Below are 18,726 nucleotides of genomic sequence, written 5' to 3'. Positions count from 1 at the left end.
TAAACAGAGATTTTTTTTATCATAGAGCTTTCATCGGTACAGTCACACTGCAGAGAAATGTAGTAGTATTTATAAGCATGGGCTATGGATTCATCCTTGTTTTAATGGATCCTATTTCCATGTCTTTGCTCATACAGCAAGTATAGCAAAGTGGTGAAGCATGTGGGCTGTGGAACCATCCTGCTTAAAGTTGGTTTCCAGCTCAACTTTGCTCATTTGCAAAATGGCTACAGAAATGGCATCTATATCATAGGACTAAAAAAAAACTTAAATAAGGGGCATCTGGGTGGTTTAGTCAGTTAAGTGTCAGACTCTTGATTTCAACTCAGGTCCTGATCTTGTGGTTTGTGAGATCAAGCCCCATGTTGGGCTCTACACTGATAGCGCAGAGACTGACTGGGATTCTCTCTCTCCCTCTCTCTCTGCTCCTCCCCCACTCATACTTGCTCAGCTTTCTCTCTCTCCCTCTCTCTCTCTCTCTCTCTCTCTCTCTCAAAATAAATAAACATTATAAAAAATGAAATAATCCATGTAGAACATTTAACAAAGTATCGGGCATATAGTAAGTGTACCACAAACATTAACACTTCTAATTGTTAAAATTGTCAATTTTGTTATGAGTCTCTTATGTGTATTTATCTTCATTCTCACAGAATTCCTTTTGATGGTCCTTCTATTTCCTGATCATTATCTTATTTTAAAGTTCTTTACATAGAGATACTAAGGGATTACATGGATTCCTTAAGGTCAAAAACAAATCAGGAATTAGACATTTACTTATGTACACTGAAGTTCTATTTAAAGTGGACCAACCATAAATTATACAACTTTATTGTCTAAATAAACAATAGGCCACTAGTGAAAAAACCCTACCTTTCACATTTGAAAATTTTAACATCTGTAGAATTTACATACACAAATATATATTGGTATAGCTTTATATATTAATATAATATATATAGCAGAATTTATATATAAAATATAAACACATAAATGAAGTTAATAAATATATTTTATATAATTTTATATGCTTACATAATATATAAATCAAATTTATATATATAGATAAGTATATAGCCATACACACACACACACACACACACACACACACACATACACACAGCTAAATACAGAGAATTACTAAATCATCATAACTAAACTGGGCAAATTAACAAACTACCAAAGCCAGACTAAATTATGTAGATATCTGGTATTTAATCAGTCATAAGATATACACACACACACACACAAACACATACACGCACACAGACCAAATGAATTATTAAATATACACATTTCCTACTATGTGCAGACATTTGGATTTAGACCCATATTTTATTTGCCTTGGCATTATGAAACTGTAATTCATTAGTGTGTTCAATGCACACTTACATTTGCCAGAAGCTGTAGTTCATGCTGGGAAACAACAGTAAATTAAATGGAAATACTTCTCTCTGCCTCCAAGAAGTTCAGTGTCTGATGAGGGACACAAGTTAGTAAGATTATAATATATTGTGAAGACTGCATTATGATGGAAATGTCATCTAAATAGACACCAAATGATGAACTGATGAAAGTGTGTTCAGAAAGAAGTTGCAAAGTCTTGTAACTGTCTCTGTTCCAGGAACAAAAGAGTTCAGTCTAAGGACAATTTAGGCAAGTAAGTAAATTAGGCAGTTAAATACAGAGGCAAATGACCTTGAAACACATGAGGAAGAGTTTAGATGTCCCCTTGAAGACAATAATTTGTTATTAGTTAGTGAAATATTAGTTATTAGTTAGTGAAATTTTCCAAGCATGGGAGTGCAATAATAATTTACACTTTAGAAAGACAATTCTGACTAGGCTGTAGATAACTGATCACAAGGAAATAAGACTGAATGCAAAAACCAGTTAGAATTCTGTTGAAGTCATCAAGGAGAGAGATGTTATAGAACCTGTAATGGCTGGGAAATAAAATTGTATATATTCATGTGGTAGGCATCTTCTTAAATGGTTCCCAAATGCAACCTGCCCCTGGTATTCATGCCCTCGAGTAATGATGAAATTAGGCTACAAAAGACTGAGTTCCATTCTGTTTTCACTTGCTCTTCACTCCTTCCTGGTATTTACGCTTTAATGAAGCAAACTGCCTTTTATGAATAGCACTACTGAGAGGTCTCTGAGGCAACGAACTGAGGGCAGCCTCTGGACGACAGCCAGCAAAGAAAAGTGGAGGCCCTCAGTCCAGTAGCCCCAAAGAAAATGAATGCTTCCCAAAATCATATGGGTGAGCTTAAGAATGATTATTCCCCATTCAAGCCTTTGTATTAGACCATAATCTGACAACATTATATGCTTCCTTGTCAGGGACCTTGAGGCAGAAGACAAAGCTGAGCTCTGCCAAGATTCCTGAAACTGAGAAAATAAATGTGTGCTCTTTCAAGCTGCTCAATCTTCAGGTAATTTGTATGTAGCTATAGGTAACTAACATTATCCACAAAAATAAAATAAGAAGTTAAAGTTATTTTAACATGATAGTCATACACAAAAATGTGAACGTGTTTTCAAGAGCAATTGTCTTCCTAGAGGCATGTGTTAAAATGAAACTGATATGTTTACGCTATAATCTTGGATTTCTTGAGTCATCTTCCATACAGTATCAGTATTTGGAAAGCACCTAATAACAAAATTTAGCTCACTCAATCAATCCTTTTGCAATATATACATGTATCAAATCATTAAAATGTACACCCTAAATGTATACAATATTATGTCAATTATATCACAATAAAGCTGGAAAAAATAAAAAACAAAAGATGAAATTGATATAAATAAAAATAATAATAATAAAATTATAAAAAGGAAAGTTTAAAACTAGGGAAAACTTAGTAACAACCATATATCACTGAATAACCTATTAAAAAGAAAGAATTAGGTGTACCTGGGTGGCTCAGTCAGTTAAGCGTCCGACTTCAGCTCAGGGCATGATCTCAGTTTGAGCCCTGTGTCAGACTCTGTACTGACAGCTCAGAGCCTGGAGCCTGTTTTCGATTTTGTGTCTCCTTCTCTCTCTCTGTCCATTCCCTACTCATGCTTGCTCTCTCTCTCTCTCTCTCTCTCTCTCTAAAAAATAAGTAAACATTCAAAAAATTTAAAAGAATTAAATTTACTCTCACTGACAAGGACTAACTGACTAAAGAGATTACTTATATATAATGCCTCAGAAAAGCTACCATATTTGAATTTCTCTAAATTAAATATATTTCTTAAATCAGAGAAATCTTTTTCATACTTCTTATATCATGCAAGATATAGGCTGGAAATTCATTAAGTGCCATCAATATACAACTGGAATAAAACATACCCCTTTGCTGTTTTATATAGCTGTGTTAAAATTTTCCACTGGAATTTATTATAAATAATTTCCATTTGGTAAAATAAACCTTTATTTTTTTTCAAAATAAAACAAATTTAGCTAGAACAATAATTGTAAATGTCAATGAGTATCTGTGTGAATTGTAAATGCTATCAACTTAATACCTGTTATTGTGCCTAATCAATACAATACTTATCTGCAAAAATTACTGAAATGGGGAGAGACAGTCTCACTAACTCATGGCTAAAAAGTGTCATATTAAAATAACACAGTGTTTATAATGTTATGAAGTTAACCTTAAGAAGCTCCATGAAAACCTGCTCTAATTACTTTATATATCCTATGTATATTAATATATCCTTACCAAATGCATAATGACATGAAGACCACATTACTAAATTCATTATGAGAAGAGACAGCCTCAAGTCATACCAATGCTTTACAATTGATAGATTCTACACAGAAAATACCTTAAAAAATCTTAGAAAAAAATAACTTTATTCCCTTCCATGAGCGTACAACTTTCTACTTTGGTTTAAGTTCTAAAGAACTTACTTCAGTACCAGGATAATAGGATTACACACTTCACAAGATAATACAATGTATGTGAAACTATAGCATTAAGAAAGGATCAGTAAACTATGCAACAACATGTACAAATAGCATAAAAGCCATTAAAAGCCATTGTTAGGACTCTTAAATGTAGAGAACTGATGGTTATCAGAGGGAAGGTGGGTGGGGGAATGGTTGAAACAGGTGATGGGGATTAAGAGTACATTCAGTAATGTATAGAAAACGTTGAACTACTATATGGTACATCGGAAACTAATATAACACTGTATGTTAACTATACTGGAATTAAATTTTTTTAAAAATAAAAAAAAATCAAAGCCATGGTTACAAAATAAGAAATTGATTAAGAATAAACCTGGGTTCAAAGTTCAGCTTTGACACTTACTAGCTATGTAAAAAAGACATATAATTAAATCTCCCATAGTCTCAGTTTCTCTACCTATAAAACAATAATAATAGTATCCAGGGTTGATGTGAGGATTAAATGAGATATGGATTTAAAATGCTTATGCAGAGACTGTTAAAAACTGAGAACAAACTGAGGGTTGATGAGGGGTGGGAGGGAGGGGAGGGTGGGTGATGGGTATTGAGGAGGGCACCTTTTGGGATGAGCACTGGGTGTTGTATGGAAACCAATTTGACAATAAATTTCATATATTAAAAAATAAATAAATAAATAAATAAATAAATAAATAAATAAATAAATAAAATGCTTATGCAGTTGTTGGGACATAGTAAATGCTTAATAAGTGTGCTATTAGTATTATTAGTAGTGATGGTATTAGTGGTAGAAGTAGCACAATGACCACATCATCATCAATATATAAAGATAAGCCATTTTGACGCCTACTCCTTTAGCAAGATGAAGACACATGGTCTCAGTTTCTCTCTACAGTTAGCAACTCTTATAATTAATGTCATGCATCTCTGGCTCACAAATTCCTTGTTTCCTCTTCTACATAACAGACGTAATTGTTTGATGCTGTAACATGCTAATCAGAAATGAATGTGTGTATCATCATAAGTTAAATTATATACAGGTATATATGGTGTTTAGTTGGCTGCCTGAAAGAATTAAGCCTTCTTGGTTTGTTTCCATGTGTATTAAAGCTTGTACTACAGAGCATGCATATTGTGTCATTAAGATGACAGATTGTTTGTGAGGACACCAGGTCTCTCAGCACACTTTAGCACTATTTTATAGGGAGCAGGCACTCTGGGACTGACATCTCATTATTTTCAAGCCAATTCCAAGAATTTCTATATTATAAAGACAGACATGAATTAGATTTTACCACTCTCATGTTTTTTTTTTTTCATTACTACACTAAATATAGGAGACTGTATTAAACAACAAAATAAGGGTGGGTATATTCAAAAGGAGCCAGCTGATTCAATGACTAAGAAACACAATTTAAAATATGATCCTAGAGGAAAAGTGCTTTTACATAAATACATCTTCAAATTCAGTTCCACCATAATTTTGAAGCTATGCCCAATATCTCAAAATGACATTTATATGCATTTGAAATAATTATAACACCTCAATTTTCTGTTATTATTAAAACTAAATTACACTACAGGAATATATTATTGAAGAAGCTAAATTTCATTAACGTTTTATGTTTATTTATCATATTTCCTCCAAGCAACATTAAAACCAAACAACTTCCACACAATCTTTATTCTTCCTGAAGCCTTTAGAGAACTTTAGAATTTCTAATTAGAATTAGCAGTTATAACCTACATTTCTTATTATTAAGTTTAGTTAATATTAACCTTCATTACTTTAACTCTTATATAGTATCACTCTTAACTGTAATTACTATAGATTTTTAAGGAAAATGATACTATTTCTATAGCTTTGATAGGTATGTGGTCCCAAATACCAGCAAATTGAATACTAAACTAGAACCCATATACAAATTCTAACAGTAACATATGTAATATATATTCAAAATTACTAACAGGGTCTTTTGCAGCTGCATCTAATACATACATATTTTTTTTTCATTTAACCAGAGAGCATTTTGAGGTATTTTTTGTCATACACCATCATTAATGCTTATAAGAACCTACATATTATAATCATGGGAACACAGAATTTGGGAACTAGAAGACCTTAGAGATTAAGAGTAAGAATTCCTACTGATCAGGATATCATCATGTCTTGCCCAAACTACTGGTGGTTTATTCACAGTCAATGCTCTATCACATATCTGTGAATTCCCATCCTCTAGATGTCTGCCAAAGGTCTGCTCAATAGTCAATTATTAAATTATTGGGTCCCTAAAGCTTAAAAAACAAAACCCCATTTCCTCAGTATAAAGTTCCCTTTACCAGTTTCACCTTCAAGTCCCAACTCAAAAGGCTGTGCTTTCAACAGCTGTACCTAACCCAATACACACCCCACCCTGTATGCACTTTACCCCACCTCCAAACTTTTCTAATAGTGTTCTCTGACTAGAATGTCTCCTTTCCTTCTTTCTCTTTTGAAATTCTACTTAAATATCAAGGCCCAGCTCAAATTATACCACATGTGGGATCTCTAATTGCCCTACTCAAAAGGAACTATATTTTCATCCTGGGCTCCTATTAAAAAAATATCTATGCTAACATGAAATACAACTTGACTAAATGTAGTGTACCTCTCTCTCTCTCCCTCACTAGATGGTAAGTTCCTTGGTGCAGAAAACAAGACCTTATTCATTTCTCTCTCTCCCACTGAATATAGTAACTTGCATATAGTCAGTACTCTATAAACAAAAATTAAATGAAATGAGACATCCATTCTCTCCTAAATTAGAAATAATTTGGTTTATTAATAAAAAATTAAAAATTGTTTGTTTTCTCTATAACTCTAAGTAATTCAACTAGAAAATATAATTTGATGGTACTCCCACATATTATTTACACATTTAAATATTATAGGAATTAGAGGTATTGTTTTTAAGTATATTTATTTTATTTTGAGAAAGAGAGTGTGAGCAGGGGAGTGGTAAAGAGACAGGCAGAGAGGATCCCAAGCAGGTTCTGTGCTGTCAGCACAGAGCCTGATGCTGGGCTCAAACTCATAAACTGTGAGATTATGACCTGAGCTGAAATCGAGAGTCAGACACTCAACCGACTAAACCACCCAGGCACCCCAGGAATCAGAGACATTTAAAAATTTCTTTCTATTTAGCAGTCTGAAGCACTTGGAACTCCTAGGTTAAACATTTTCTTAACACAGACTAGTAATGCTTTCAATGTATTTAGGGAGAATGGAGACATGAGCTCTCCATGATTTCCTTGCAACAGGAGAAAATTCTCAGAGGTTTTGGAACACCGGGTCTAAGAGCTTCAGAAATAAGTCTTAGAAACAATGAGTGTGTTTCTCCTTCCTGAATGCAGCTGAGTAGCAAACCAAAGCAAAATGGGAAAGAAAGTGGATCCCTGGAGCTAGGAGAGCCAGAGTAGTGTGTTTGGAGTTCACTGGAGCCAGAGCCTCTTGATTTCTTACTGATCCTGCCACCTGTTGGCCAAATTATGAATCAAGGCACTGCAAGTGACCAGGAATTTCAGCTGTTATAGTAAGATCAATCAATAGTTACTAAGTGTTATTAAAATAAATGAGAGTATTGTCTCATTAAATTTTATTTTGGCTACATTATTTATGTCTGGAATATGCTACTATACTTAATTATTCCTTTAAATGTCCCTTCAGAAAATAAATCTTAATAAAAGTAAGATTACTGAAAGGCGCCCCTGACCAGATTTATACTCAAATATTAAAACTTAGGAAAAAGTAGAAATAGTAGTATCACACATAAAATTCAGAGAATTAGAGCTAAGAATAATGGGAATGTGGTGCTTTCATCATTGAGGAGATGAGAACTTTTATATAATTTTTATTAGGTTTTAGCAGCTGCAGTAAGAATTGCTTCTATTATAACTGATTGGCTCTACAAAGTCCTGCTCAGAAGACCAGGAAATTCTCTTACTGAATTAACACCTGTATTAAGTATCAACAACTAAAGGAAAACACACATACACAGACAGCATCATGTTAAATGAAAGGGAAAGGAAATTAATATTTGTTAAGTGCCTACTATACTAAGTACTGTGCTGGGTGCTTTAAATATATAACCTTACTTAATTCTCACAACACTACTAGATAAACATTAGTCTACTCATTTTATGGATGAGAAAATTCAGTCTCAGAGGTTACAAGTATTATAGCTGGAATGCAAATACTTGTGACTCCATCTCTGGCCTTTTCCACTATACCACACTACCTGTAGAAACTCTCTAATGGATTTTACACTTACCTCTATGTCTCAAATGTCATTTTCTTCATTTGTAAAATAGAGTCTGGGCTTAATCACTTCTAAGGCCCAGAATAACTCTACAATTTCATGACACCTTTGATTCTTCTGGGACTCAATACAAATAGATCAATAAGTAAAAAAGCAACTGCTCAATATAAAATAAGCAAAGAACTAGAGGGAGAAGTTCACAGAAAAGTAAATTAAAAGTGTCTTCAAATGGAAGAAAAGCTTCTCAACTTCACTCTGAATTTGAGAAGTGAAAATGATAACATAGATGATTTACCTCTGAGATGGACAAAAGTTGCAGGGAAACAGATACTTATATTTTAGGTGCCACTATAGACATGAACTCTTTGGAATGCAATTTGGCAATATGTATCAAAATTATAAAAGTACACAGCATTTCATCCAGGGATTTCATTTCTAGAATTTGTCCTACAGATAGACTTATGTGTACAAAGTTACATACAGATTACACGTTCATGACAACATTGCTGGCAATAGCAGAAGAGACCAGAACTAATCTAAATATCCATTATTTAGACTGGTTAAATAAATTAGGATAAGTCCATACCACAGAATTCTATCCAGTATGAAAAAGTAACACAGTAGACGAACATAAGCTACTATGGAATAACATCCAAGTATGTAAAGTAAAAACAGCAAGAAGCCAAAAACAAAAATGATAAATACACAAATGCTTCTAGAAGCACAGACTATTTCTAGAAGGAATGTGAGAAATTAGTAACATTTTTACATTGTTTTTCTCTGGAGAAAAAGCTGTAAGTCTGGGATAAAGGGATAAGTTTATCATGCATCTTTTTTTTTTTTTTTTTTTTTTTTACTATATGGCTACTTTGATATAAGCATTTTACCTTTTTAACTTACAAAAACATTTATAGTAAATAATAGCTCTGGAGTCACTGAAAAACCCTTTAAATGTGAAGGTTACTGTAGCAAATAAGGAAAAGAAGTAATTCCAGGATTTTTTAAAAATGTCAGATTTCTTCTAATTACCTCTGATGTGTGTGTGTGTGTGTGTGTGTGTGTGTGTGTGTGTGTGAACTTCAATCTACATGCAACAAGAAATACAGCAAAAGCACCTCCAGTGTGCAAGATATAGGAGGGCTGAAAAGGAATAATTTTCACCTCTCTCTTTCTCTGTCGCTTTCTCTCTCTTAATCTTCCAAAATTCACATTATAGGAAATGATGTGACAAATCATACAAGTGAATGGTAAAGCTGCCAAATCCAAGTGCATGGGCATTTGGAATGTATCAATTTCTTGTTGTGAATACTCATCCAAACTGAAAAAATCCTAACTTTACTTGAACTATCAATTTTGCAATAATTAGTAAACTAATAGTTAAAATACCAATGATTATGAGATTGAAAAGTTATCTATATAGTAACAAAATTATGTGTGAAACTCACAAGAGGATAAAGATCTAATAATAAAGCACTCCATTATCAAATCAGTAAAATATACTCAGTAGGTACCAGATTTTGAAAATACAGATTGTAGAAAATATGCTTGTAGGAAAAAAACTATAAAACTTCCTAAGAAAACAAATTGATAAGTAATACAAGTGTAAGAGGAAAGACTATTTATGCACTATGGCACCAATCTTATACTAATTTCATGAAAACTTCTATGCCATTAGCATTCTGTTACATTATTTTCTCTTACATGGTGAATTGACAACTTTATCTCCTCTGCTTCTCAGTAGAAACGATTGTATTATAATAGAGGGATATAACTTACATATTAAACAAAAAAAATAAACCAATATTTTCAGATGGATAACATTTATGCAAATTAAGTTTAAAAGGAAAAGCAGCTATTCTTCTTTAGTTACTTGGTAAAATCTACTTAATAAGTTAATCTATTTATGTTTGTCCAGTGTGGAAAAATTATACATGTATACATTACTAGAATTTTTTTTGCAAAGCACTGAATTCAATATATCAGAATAAGAAATTTGTACTTTAAAAAATAAAATGTACCTTTTATCTGGGTAGCAAAGTTCAGTGCCAATTTTGCAAAGAGATCTGGATTTTCAAACTTGTCCTCCTTAACTTTTAACCAGAAACAGTTCTCAGATAATTCTTTGGGCTCAATCTGAAACAAAAATAACAAAGATAAGTTTCTAAATTATTACTTCATTTTTAATTTTTCAAAGAATTCAATTTCAACAAGTTTCCTTTATTCATCTATCTACTGAACCAATTTTAGGATCCATTAAAATAACACTTTTTAAGTAAATATTCATTGGGGAAGTCACAGAATTCTTTGCATGTACAGAAAAATACACAATAGCAATAAGGCATATAGCAAATTACATTAAAAAAAATCTTCTACTGGAAAGCACCTAAAAAATAATTTAGTAAATCCCTACCCTAACTCACATACATTGTGTTCTGCTCTTGGATTTTTAAAAATGAGGAAACTAAAATTCAGAAAAGTGAAAAAAATTTCCATGTTTACTGGCCAGGATGAAGGTAATAATTATAATAGATGACATCCTCCATACCTCCTATAATGTGTCAGGTACTGTTTTAAGTGAATTGCATATATTACCTAATCTAATTCTTGCAATAATCCTTTGAAGCAGGACCTACTATTATCTGTATGTTAAAGATGAGTAAACTGAGCCCCAGGAAGTTTAAGTGACTGCCCAAACTAGTAGATGGCAAAGATGGGAATTAAACCCAGGCAGTGTTGTTCCAGAGAATTTTGCTCTTAACCAGTGAACTGCAATTCAAAATTAGGACTGTACATGTTCCAGTACAACATGATGCTCTTTGATATGTAAGTACCATTACACTGCATGCTCAAATGCTAAGTGAACATATCACTTCATTTACACACAGAGATAACTGGGCCAACAGCATCTGGATGCTATAGTTTGGTAGATTGTACCTAACAAAAAAAAAATAACTATATTCCAAAAACATGTGTACCTCATTTACTCTTATGAGAAAGTAAAAGTATATTCCTAACCTTAAAAAAGTGGTTTAAGCATGATTATGGTCAAACCAATTACTAGGTAGATAATGTCAGATTTCTCTCTAAGCATGTTCTTGGATAAGTCATTTTCCCAAATGGTGGTCTGACTAATTGTATTTTCATTAAAAGACTAGTTCCTAGTAAACAGGGATAGTGTCAATCTTGATAATAAGCCTTTCAAAAGACATATTCTTATAATAATAAAGCAACATAACATTCAAAAGACAAAAAGAACTTTCATATATTATATCAAAAAATAGTTACATCACTAATGAATACTGTCACCTATTCCATACTACCTAAATATTTAAAACTAAAAAAAAACCTTTCTCTAAGAACTAAAATAACTAAGATAAAAGGGCTCAATAATAATGGAGATTATATTTGAGAATGTTATAGTACTTAAAGTTAACAACAGTATTAAGAATCAAAATTATATTTCATTTAGTGATAGATTTCATAGATTTCATAGATTTCTCTAGCACCATTTTCACTTTGGTTTTCCTTTTGCCTTCTACATAAATTTCAAATTATCTGTGGAATTTCCAATTCTCTGGGTACTAAACTGAAGGATACACATAAGATGGTGAACTCACAAAAGGAAAGCAACTCAATAGTAATGTTCTCAAGCATTATACAGTTCTCATAGGCAGGAATACTTATTCACATATTAACAATCAACTATGAATGGACAAAGCCAAAAACTACTCCAGTTGTAGCATTACCTTTGACCAATTGATTCTCTTCATGGGTACCTCAGGTTTATATATTTTTTTCTGCTTCATCCCATAAGGCAGATCCAGTGGTGCTCCTGGAGGAGGAGGAATGCCTGGGGGAAATGGTGGAACAGGTGCCCCAAACAAAGGTGGTGGTGGTGGTGGTGGTGGTATACCAGTCATTCCAGGTAAAGGAGGTGGAGGAGGAGGGAGAGCTCCTCCAGGCAGAGATGGTGCTGGTGGAGGTGGTGGTGGTGGGGATAACCCACCACCTGGCCCTGGAGGAGGGCCTGGAATTCCTGATGAACCTGAGAGTCCATGTCCCTGAAATATATATAATACAATGTTTAAATGCTTACAGTAAAATATAACAACAAAGAAAACTTATCAGCACACATTGTTGGTTTAAAATTATATAAACTTTAATTTAGTAACATCTAAGGGATTAACGGTGACTGAAAAAGACTCCCATAGATTTTTGGTAAGTATTATAAATTCTGGACAATGACTACTTCTGCTAATGCACTATAAAAGTTGGCTTCCTTAAAGAATTTGTGAAGCACTCCTCCAAAAAACTGAAAATTATTTTTCATTATAAATATATTCAAAGAAGTACTGTAAATGGCTTGAGACTAGTTGGTTTGAATATGGATAATTAATTCAATCATAGATTGGATTCCCTTGGAGCCAATTAGCTTTACACAGAGTCTGTCTCATAGTACCAGTAACTTAGCAGTCTTCTAATGCCAATAATTAATACTAACATCCATTTGCATGGTAATCTATGTTTATCCATTTTTTTACATCTATTATTTCTTTTCATTGTTATTATAAGCTTGTAATGTAAGTAGGGCATTTTTATCTCTACTATATCTCACTGCTTATAGATAAGAAAACTGTAACTACAAAAAGGTTAAATGATTAACCAAAGGTCACAGAGTCTGAAATGTGGTTAAGATTTGACTCTGGTTCTTCTTATACTCAATGCGGTCCTCTTTCCACTACAGCAGACTACCTCCTCATAAATGGGAGTCATTTGCCATGAAAGGAATTAATTCATACAGATTGAATTATGAGGAGAATATAACTTACTTCTACCACCAGAAAGTAATTGAAACTCATTCTCTAATGATAATGGATAAAAGATGAAGAATATCTCATTCCAAATTGTCTACTTTTTAAATTACTTGTACCTGTTTCTTTAAGCCAGCACTGGTCACAAAGGTTCACTTCCAAAATAAATTAATATAAAAGTGAAGGTGTTTATTATAAACATTCTCAAGAAAATCCTACCAATGAACAGACATATTTGGATTCAAGATATGACATCAGGTTAACTTAATGAAAAATTTAAAATTAATAAAATTGCTTGGCATAGTGTTACTTTTATTTGGGGAGAAAGTCTTCTTATCTTTATTAATACGAATTTCCAAGTTGAACTACTTAATTGTACTAACTAAACTTAGAAATGTCTTTACAAAATAGATAAATTGAAGCATATTTTCGGAGCAATCAATTTAAAGGACTGACTTATTTATAAGAATATTAAAAATTTATCATAGAATCATGGAAATGTTTCTCATAATATTTAATATGCATTGTCTAAATATTTTATTCATATATATGATGTTTATGTGTGTACAATACACATACAAACAATTAAAGTGTTTGTACACTTAACAAATGACAATCTTCCTCTGGAAATTAGTAAGAATTGAGATAGGATTAAAATATGCAAAATTATTTTCACTTTACTTTTAACACAGCAAAATTTTAGAAAACAGTCTGATTTTTATAGTCTTGATTGAGAGCAGAGAAATTATGGAGAAAGTAAAAATATTTTTTTCTGAAAAGTTTAGGAAATTAGTAATTTACTCTAAATTTTATATATAAATGGATTTATTGAATATTTTGAAAGGTAAAATGTCCATCCATTTTTTTATTAAAAGAGCAAAATTATGTTTAACATCAAATTTTGTCTCTATAGATCATATCTAAGATAAGAAACTTGTGCAAACATAAAAATGCTATCACTTTTAACACAGGATTTTATTCAAGTTAAATGCATGCTTTACAAATTTAATAAAGTATCTCAAATAAATGCCACCAGCCTTTAAAAATCAAATCATATCAGCCTTTCTCCTCCCTCCCATGAACAATTAGGAATGGAACAATTAAATTAGGCTACAATAGAGTATTGAGAATTGAATATAGCCAATGAATAATTTAGTATTTGGCACAATTTTGAGTACACTATAAAGAACTGTGTGACTCTGCACTTTTACAGATCAGTTAATTTAATAATAAATAAGCAAATACTAAATAGTAAGGCCCTGTGCTAGGGTGACATTGGGCAATGTCACCATCTGGGAGGGAAAAAAAAAACTGAGTTCTCAGAGATGTGAAAAGGGTAGTAAGATGACACAAGAAAAGAGAAAGATTGAATGAAAGAAAATTATAAAATAGATAATTGAAACAGACTTATTTTCACCAGAGTTCCTTGGTGACTTTTGAAGTCATTTCTTAGTAGACTGATGGATACATATCTAGTCAAACAACAAGTATCTACTGAGCATCTACTATGTTAAGAGGTGTTAAAAAGAAAACCACCGGCCCCAAATGGCATCAGTTAGGCTGAGTCACCAAACTGGAGCTTAATACATAATCTAACTGCAGTTTCAACATCTCCAAGAAATATAGTCTTAAAAGGTAAGTAAGGAATTTTTCCATCAGCAGCCAATGAGTCTGCCACCTAAATCCTCTACATCCCCTAAATGAAGAAGAGGTAATCTGCATAACACTTCTTGCTTTTTCCCCTAAGGGAAAGTGTCAAGGCCTAGAATAATCCTTTCCTTTCCCCAAAAACTTTATTGTCCCACCCTCTTTCCATAAAAACCTTTCATTTTCTACAACTCCTTGGAGTTTCCCTCTGCTTACTAAATGGAATGCTGCCAAATTCACAAATTGTTTAATAAAGCCAATTAGACCTTCAAAATTTACATAGTTTAATTTTATTTTGTAAGAAGGTAATCTTCAATTTCTTTCTCAAACATCGTTTTCATTAATTGGATTTATAGGCTAAAGTATACAGTAAAGACAAAAAAGGAAATGCATACATAGGAAAATGACATTTTTCTCACCAACATTTTTAATTTCCATTTCTTAATATGCATTTAAAACATAAAAACTATTGAGAGTTCTTAAAATAATAAAAATAAATAAAAAGTACTGAGAGGACTTAATCAGTTATATAGTTTAGACACCATAATTAAGATTTTGAGTGTATATGGGTGCTTTTCATCATAGGGGATATAGGTGGAAATGTAAATTTCCTAGGTTTTGAAATTATGCATCCAATTTTTCAAATCATCATGAAAATTTTGTCTCCAAAAGTCTTGCTTATGTAATATATTCCATTAAAAATATTCAGGGAAGCTTAAGAAACCAGTGTCTCATTTTTATCCAAACAGTAAAATGATTTATTTTCCAGGAAAATCAAACCTGTAGTTATTTCAACTAAAATGAGAAACTGCCAAAAAGTCTGTTTGTGGTCACATTTTTCCTTCCATCTAACAAGATAATTTTCTACCATTGAACTCATTATGACATGAAATAAAGTCTATATCTTGTTTCATTACCTGGGTTCGAAGTTGCTGGATTTCTGTTTCAAGCTCTTTAATTTTTTCTTCTCTTTTTTGAAGTTCAGCTTGAGCTTCCTGTCGAGCTGTGAATTCTTCATCAAACTGCAATGATCACCACCATAAATGTACAATTAATAACACAGTTTTGAAGAAGTTTTAAACAATGTTATGTATTAAATAAGCGGAATGTGTTTTGCTTCATTGAACTCCCAATTCATTCAGAAAATCAAAGCTCTAGATTATTTTCATGACAACTAAGCACACCCCTGTGGGGATGGATTATTGCTTATGGTATTAGTGAAAAAGAAATGTGGTCTGAAAACCAAGGTAAACAAACATACTTTCACTTCAAAAAAAAAAAATACAGAACAAAATTTTAAAAGGGTGGACTGAGAAGTCTCTCTTCATATATAATGAACATTTATATTGTTTTGTTATTGAAAATTAGGTTTTAGAATTAATAATTTCATTTAATGTTTCATCCCATACCTTTAAGTTCATTGAATTGGAAAATGAAATCTAAAAAATTAGCCATCAAGCAGTTCAACTCCTTACCTGTATTTAAGCTTGAAAAGAGACTGTACTTTTAGAATGATCGAATGATTGTACATTAATACAAATGAGAATATTTCTATTACAATCTTAATTGTCTAGCATCCAAAAAATGGTGTTCCACAAAATGTGAGAGAAAAATGGCATTCTCCTTAGGATGGTTAACCAAAACATTTGCATAAAATGTTGTAAGAGAGAAAGTGAAAGGTTAAATTATGGTGTGCTGTGTGGAGGAGCTAAAATGCAGGAATAGTACCAGGACCCTATGCTTGCCTCATCTCTCAAAACATTTAGATAAACATTAAATCATTCTGAACACCCATGAAATCAATCTGAGAACTGAAAGACCAAACTGCACAACCAAAGGAAGACATAAGCCAAATAGTGGAAGGTAGTAGGTGTGGAGATCTGATCTGGGGGCAAAAATAATTGTGGGTGCTGCAGTGGGGAGGGAGCCCTGATCACAGAGGGAGTGGGGGGAGAGAGAGAGAGGGAAGGGAAAGGAAGGGAAGGGAAGAGAAGGGAAAGGAAAGGGGAATTTTCTTACTCTATTGGTGGGAATGTAAATTGGTATAGCCACTCTGGAAAAAGTATGGAGGTTCCTTCAAAATTTAAAAATGGAACAACCCTATGACCTAGCAATTGCACTACAAGGTATTTACCCAAAGGATACAAAAATACTCATTCAAATGGGCACATGCACGCCAATGTTAATAGCAGTTTTAGCAACTATAGCTGAATTATGGAAAGAGCCCAAGTGTCCTTTGACTAATGAATAGACAAAGAAGACGTGGTGTATATGTATACTTGGGTATGCATACATATATGTGGTATGTGTATATATATATGGGCACGGGCATACACACACACACACACACACACACACACACAATGGAATATTACTTAGCCATAAAAAATAATGAAATCTTGCCATTTGCAATGACCTGGATGGAGCTAGAGTGTATTATGCTAAGCCAAAAAAGTCAGAGAAAGACAAATACCATATGATTTACCCATATGTGGAATTTAAGAAACAAAAGATGAACACAGGGGAAATTAAAAAAGAGAGAAGGAGGCAAACCTTAAGAGAGACCCTTAACCATACAGAACAAACTGAGGGTTGTTGGAGGGGAGGTAGGCAGGGTGATGGGCTAAATAAGTGATGGGTATTAAGGAGGGCAGTTGTTGTGATGAGAACTGAGTGTTATATGGAAGTAATGAATCACTAAATTCTACTCCTGAAACTAATATTACAATACATGTTAACTAATTAGAAGTTAAATAGGAAGTTGATACATATATACATACATGCATAATTATAGTGTGCTAAGCAGGAGAGACCATCTAAATGATGAATATCCATTTACTACATTTAGCCCAGCCCTTACCTCAGTCAGGGCTCCAAGCAGAACCAAACAAGCCTGTATACATAAATACTGGTATGTCCATCTATAAAACATTTGCCCTTTATTATCAGTGTCACTTTAAATCACTTTAGAAGTCTATACTTTATTACAATTATATTATTTCTGTTCCTAAAATTGATATATCTTACTGTCTAGAATTGTCTTTAGAGTTTGTGAAACAATAAAAATTATATTCACTGTTAATAAATATTCACCTTCATAGATTTGACCTTTGGAAATTAAAGAATGTCAAACAGATCCAAGTCTGAAGAAAGAGTGTGTAAACAAATTGGATAACAATAGTGTTTGGGTCAAACATGAAACACTAGTTCTTTTATTCATTACTACTCGAGTTTCTGGAAAATGTTCCATAGAGGTTAGTCCAAATTTTTCTAATATTTAAAAATTTCAAACTCACCCCTGATCCTTCACAGTCAGTAAATGACCATGTTTCCCACTTCACTGAAAAGATGGAGGTTTTTCAACTTCACTACCATTCATGTTAAGATTTATCTCATTCTGGGGTACCTGACTTCGGCTCAAGTCATAATCTTGTGGTTGGTGGGTTCAAGTCCCATATTGGGCTCACTGCTGTCAGAGTGGAGCCTGCTTTGGATCCTCTGCCCCCTTCTCTCTGCCCATACCCTACTCACTCTCTCTCTCAAAAATAAATAAACATCTGTTTAAAAAATTATCTCATTCTATACTTCTACCCACTCTCCCAAAGTTAGCTTCATCTGTGTGTTTTTTTAAGCATGATGCAAACTATACCATTTTCCTTTATAAATGGTTTGTTAGTACATTTGAAAAGAGACACACAATGCTTATAATTTAAAGTGATCCTAATCTGTAAACCCATAGAATAGGAATCACAGAAACCTGAGATATGCAAGTTGGAAGACTTCTTACATGGCCACTAATCTTATCCTCTTCTATAAATGATGAAAGAATTAAGTTCCAAAGAGAGTAAGTAGCTTACTTAAAGTCATAGCTAATTAGTGGAAAAGCTAAGATCAGATCTTACAACTATTTCTTCTCATTCTATACCCCCACTTTTTTTTTTACTACTTTATACAGCCTCTTAAAATTACCCAGAATAAGAAAAGGCATGCAAGATAACCACTGGAAGACCATACATGTTTTCATTCTAAATGATGGTGA

General features: G+C 32.8%; 1 protein-coding gene across 1 annotated transcript in view; it reads right to left on the bottom strand.

Annotated features, from left to right (window-relative positions):
- DIAPH2 (diaphanous related formin 2) overlaps window positions 1-18,726 on the bottom strand; it is a 1,001,003-nt gene that overhangs the window by 731,015 nt on the left and 251,262 nt on the right. The window contains exons 16-18 of the mRNA XM_043571351.1: window positions 15,605-15,709; window positions 11,976-12,290; window positions 10,248-10,362 (exon numbers count right to left, since the gene is read on the bottom strand). Coding sequence (XP_043427286.1) covers window positions 10,248-10,362; window positions 11,976-12,290; window positions 15,605-15,709 — 535 coding nt within the window. The remainder of the gene's footprint in view (window positions 1-10,247; window positions 10,363-11,975; window positions 12,291-15,604; window positions 15,710-18,726) is intronic.

Source organism: Prionailurus bengalensis, chromosome X (genome assembly GCF_016509475.1).
Source record: "Prionailurus bengalensis isolate Pbe53 chromosome X, Fcat_Pben_1.1_paternal_pri, whole genome shotgun sequence".
Classification (NCBI taxonomy): Eukaryota; Metazoa; Chordata; class Mammalia; order Carnivora; family Felidae; genus Prionailurus; species Prionailurus bengalensis.
Note: the sequence above shows the minus strand (reverse complement) of the source record. Positions and strands in the feature narration are given on the sequence as shown.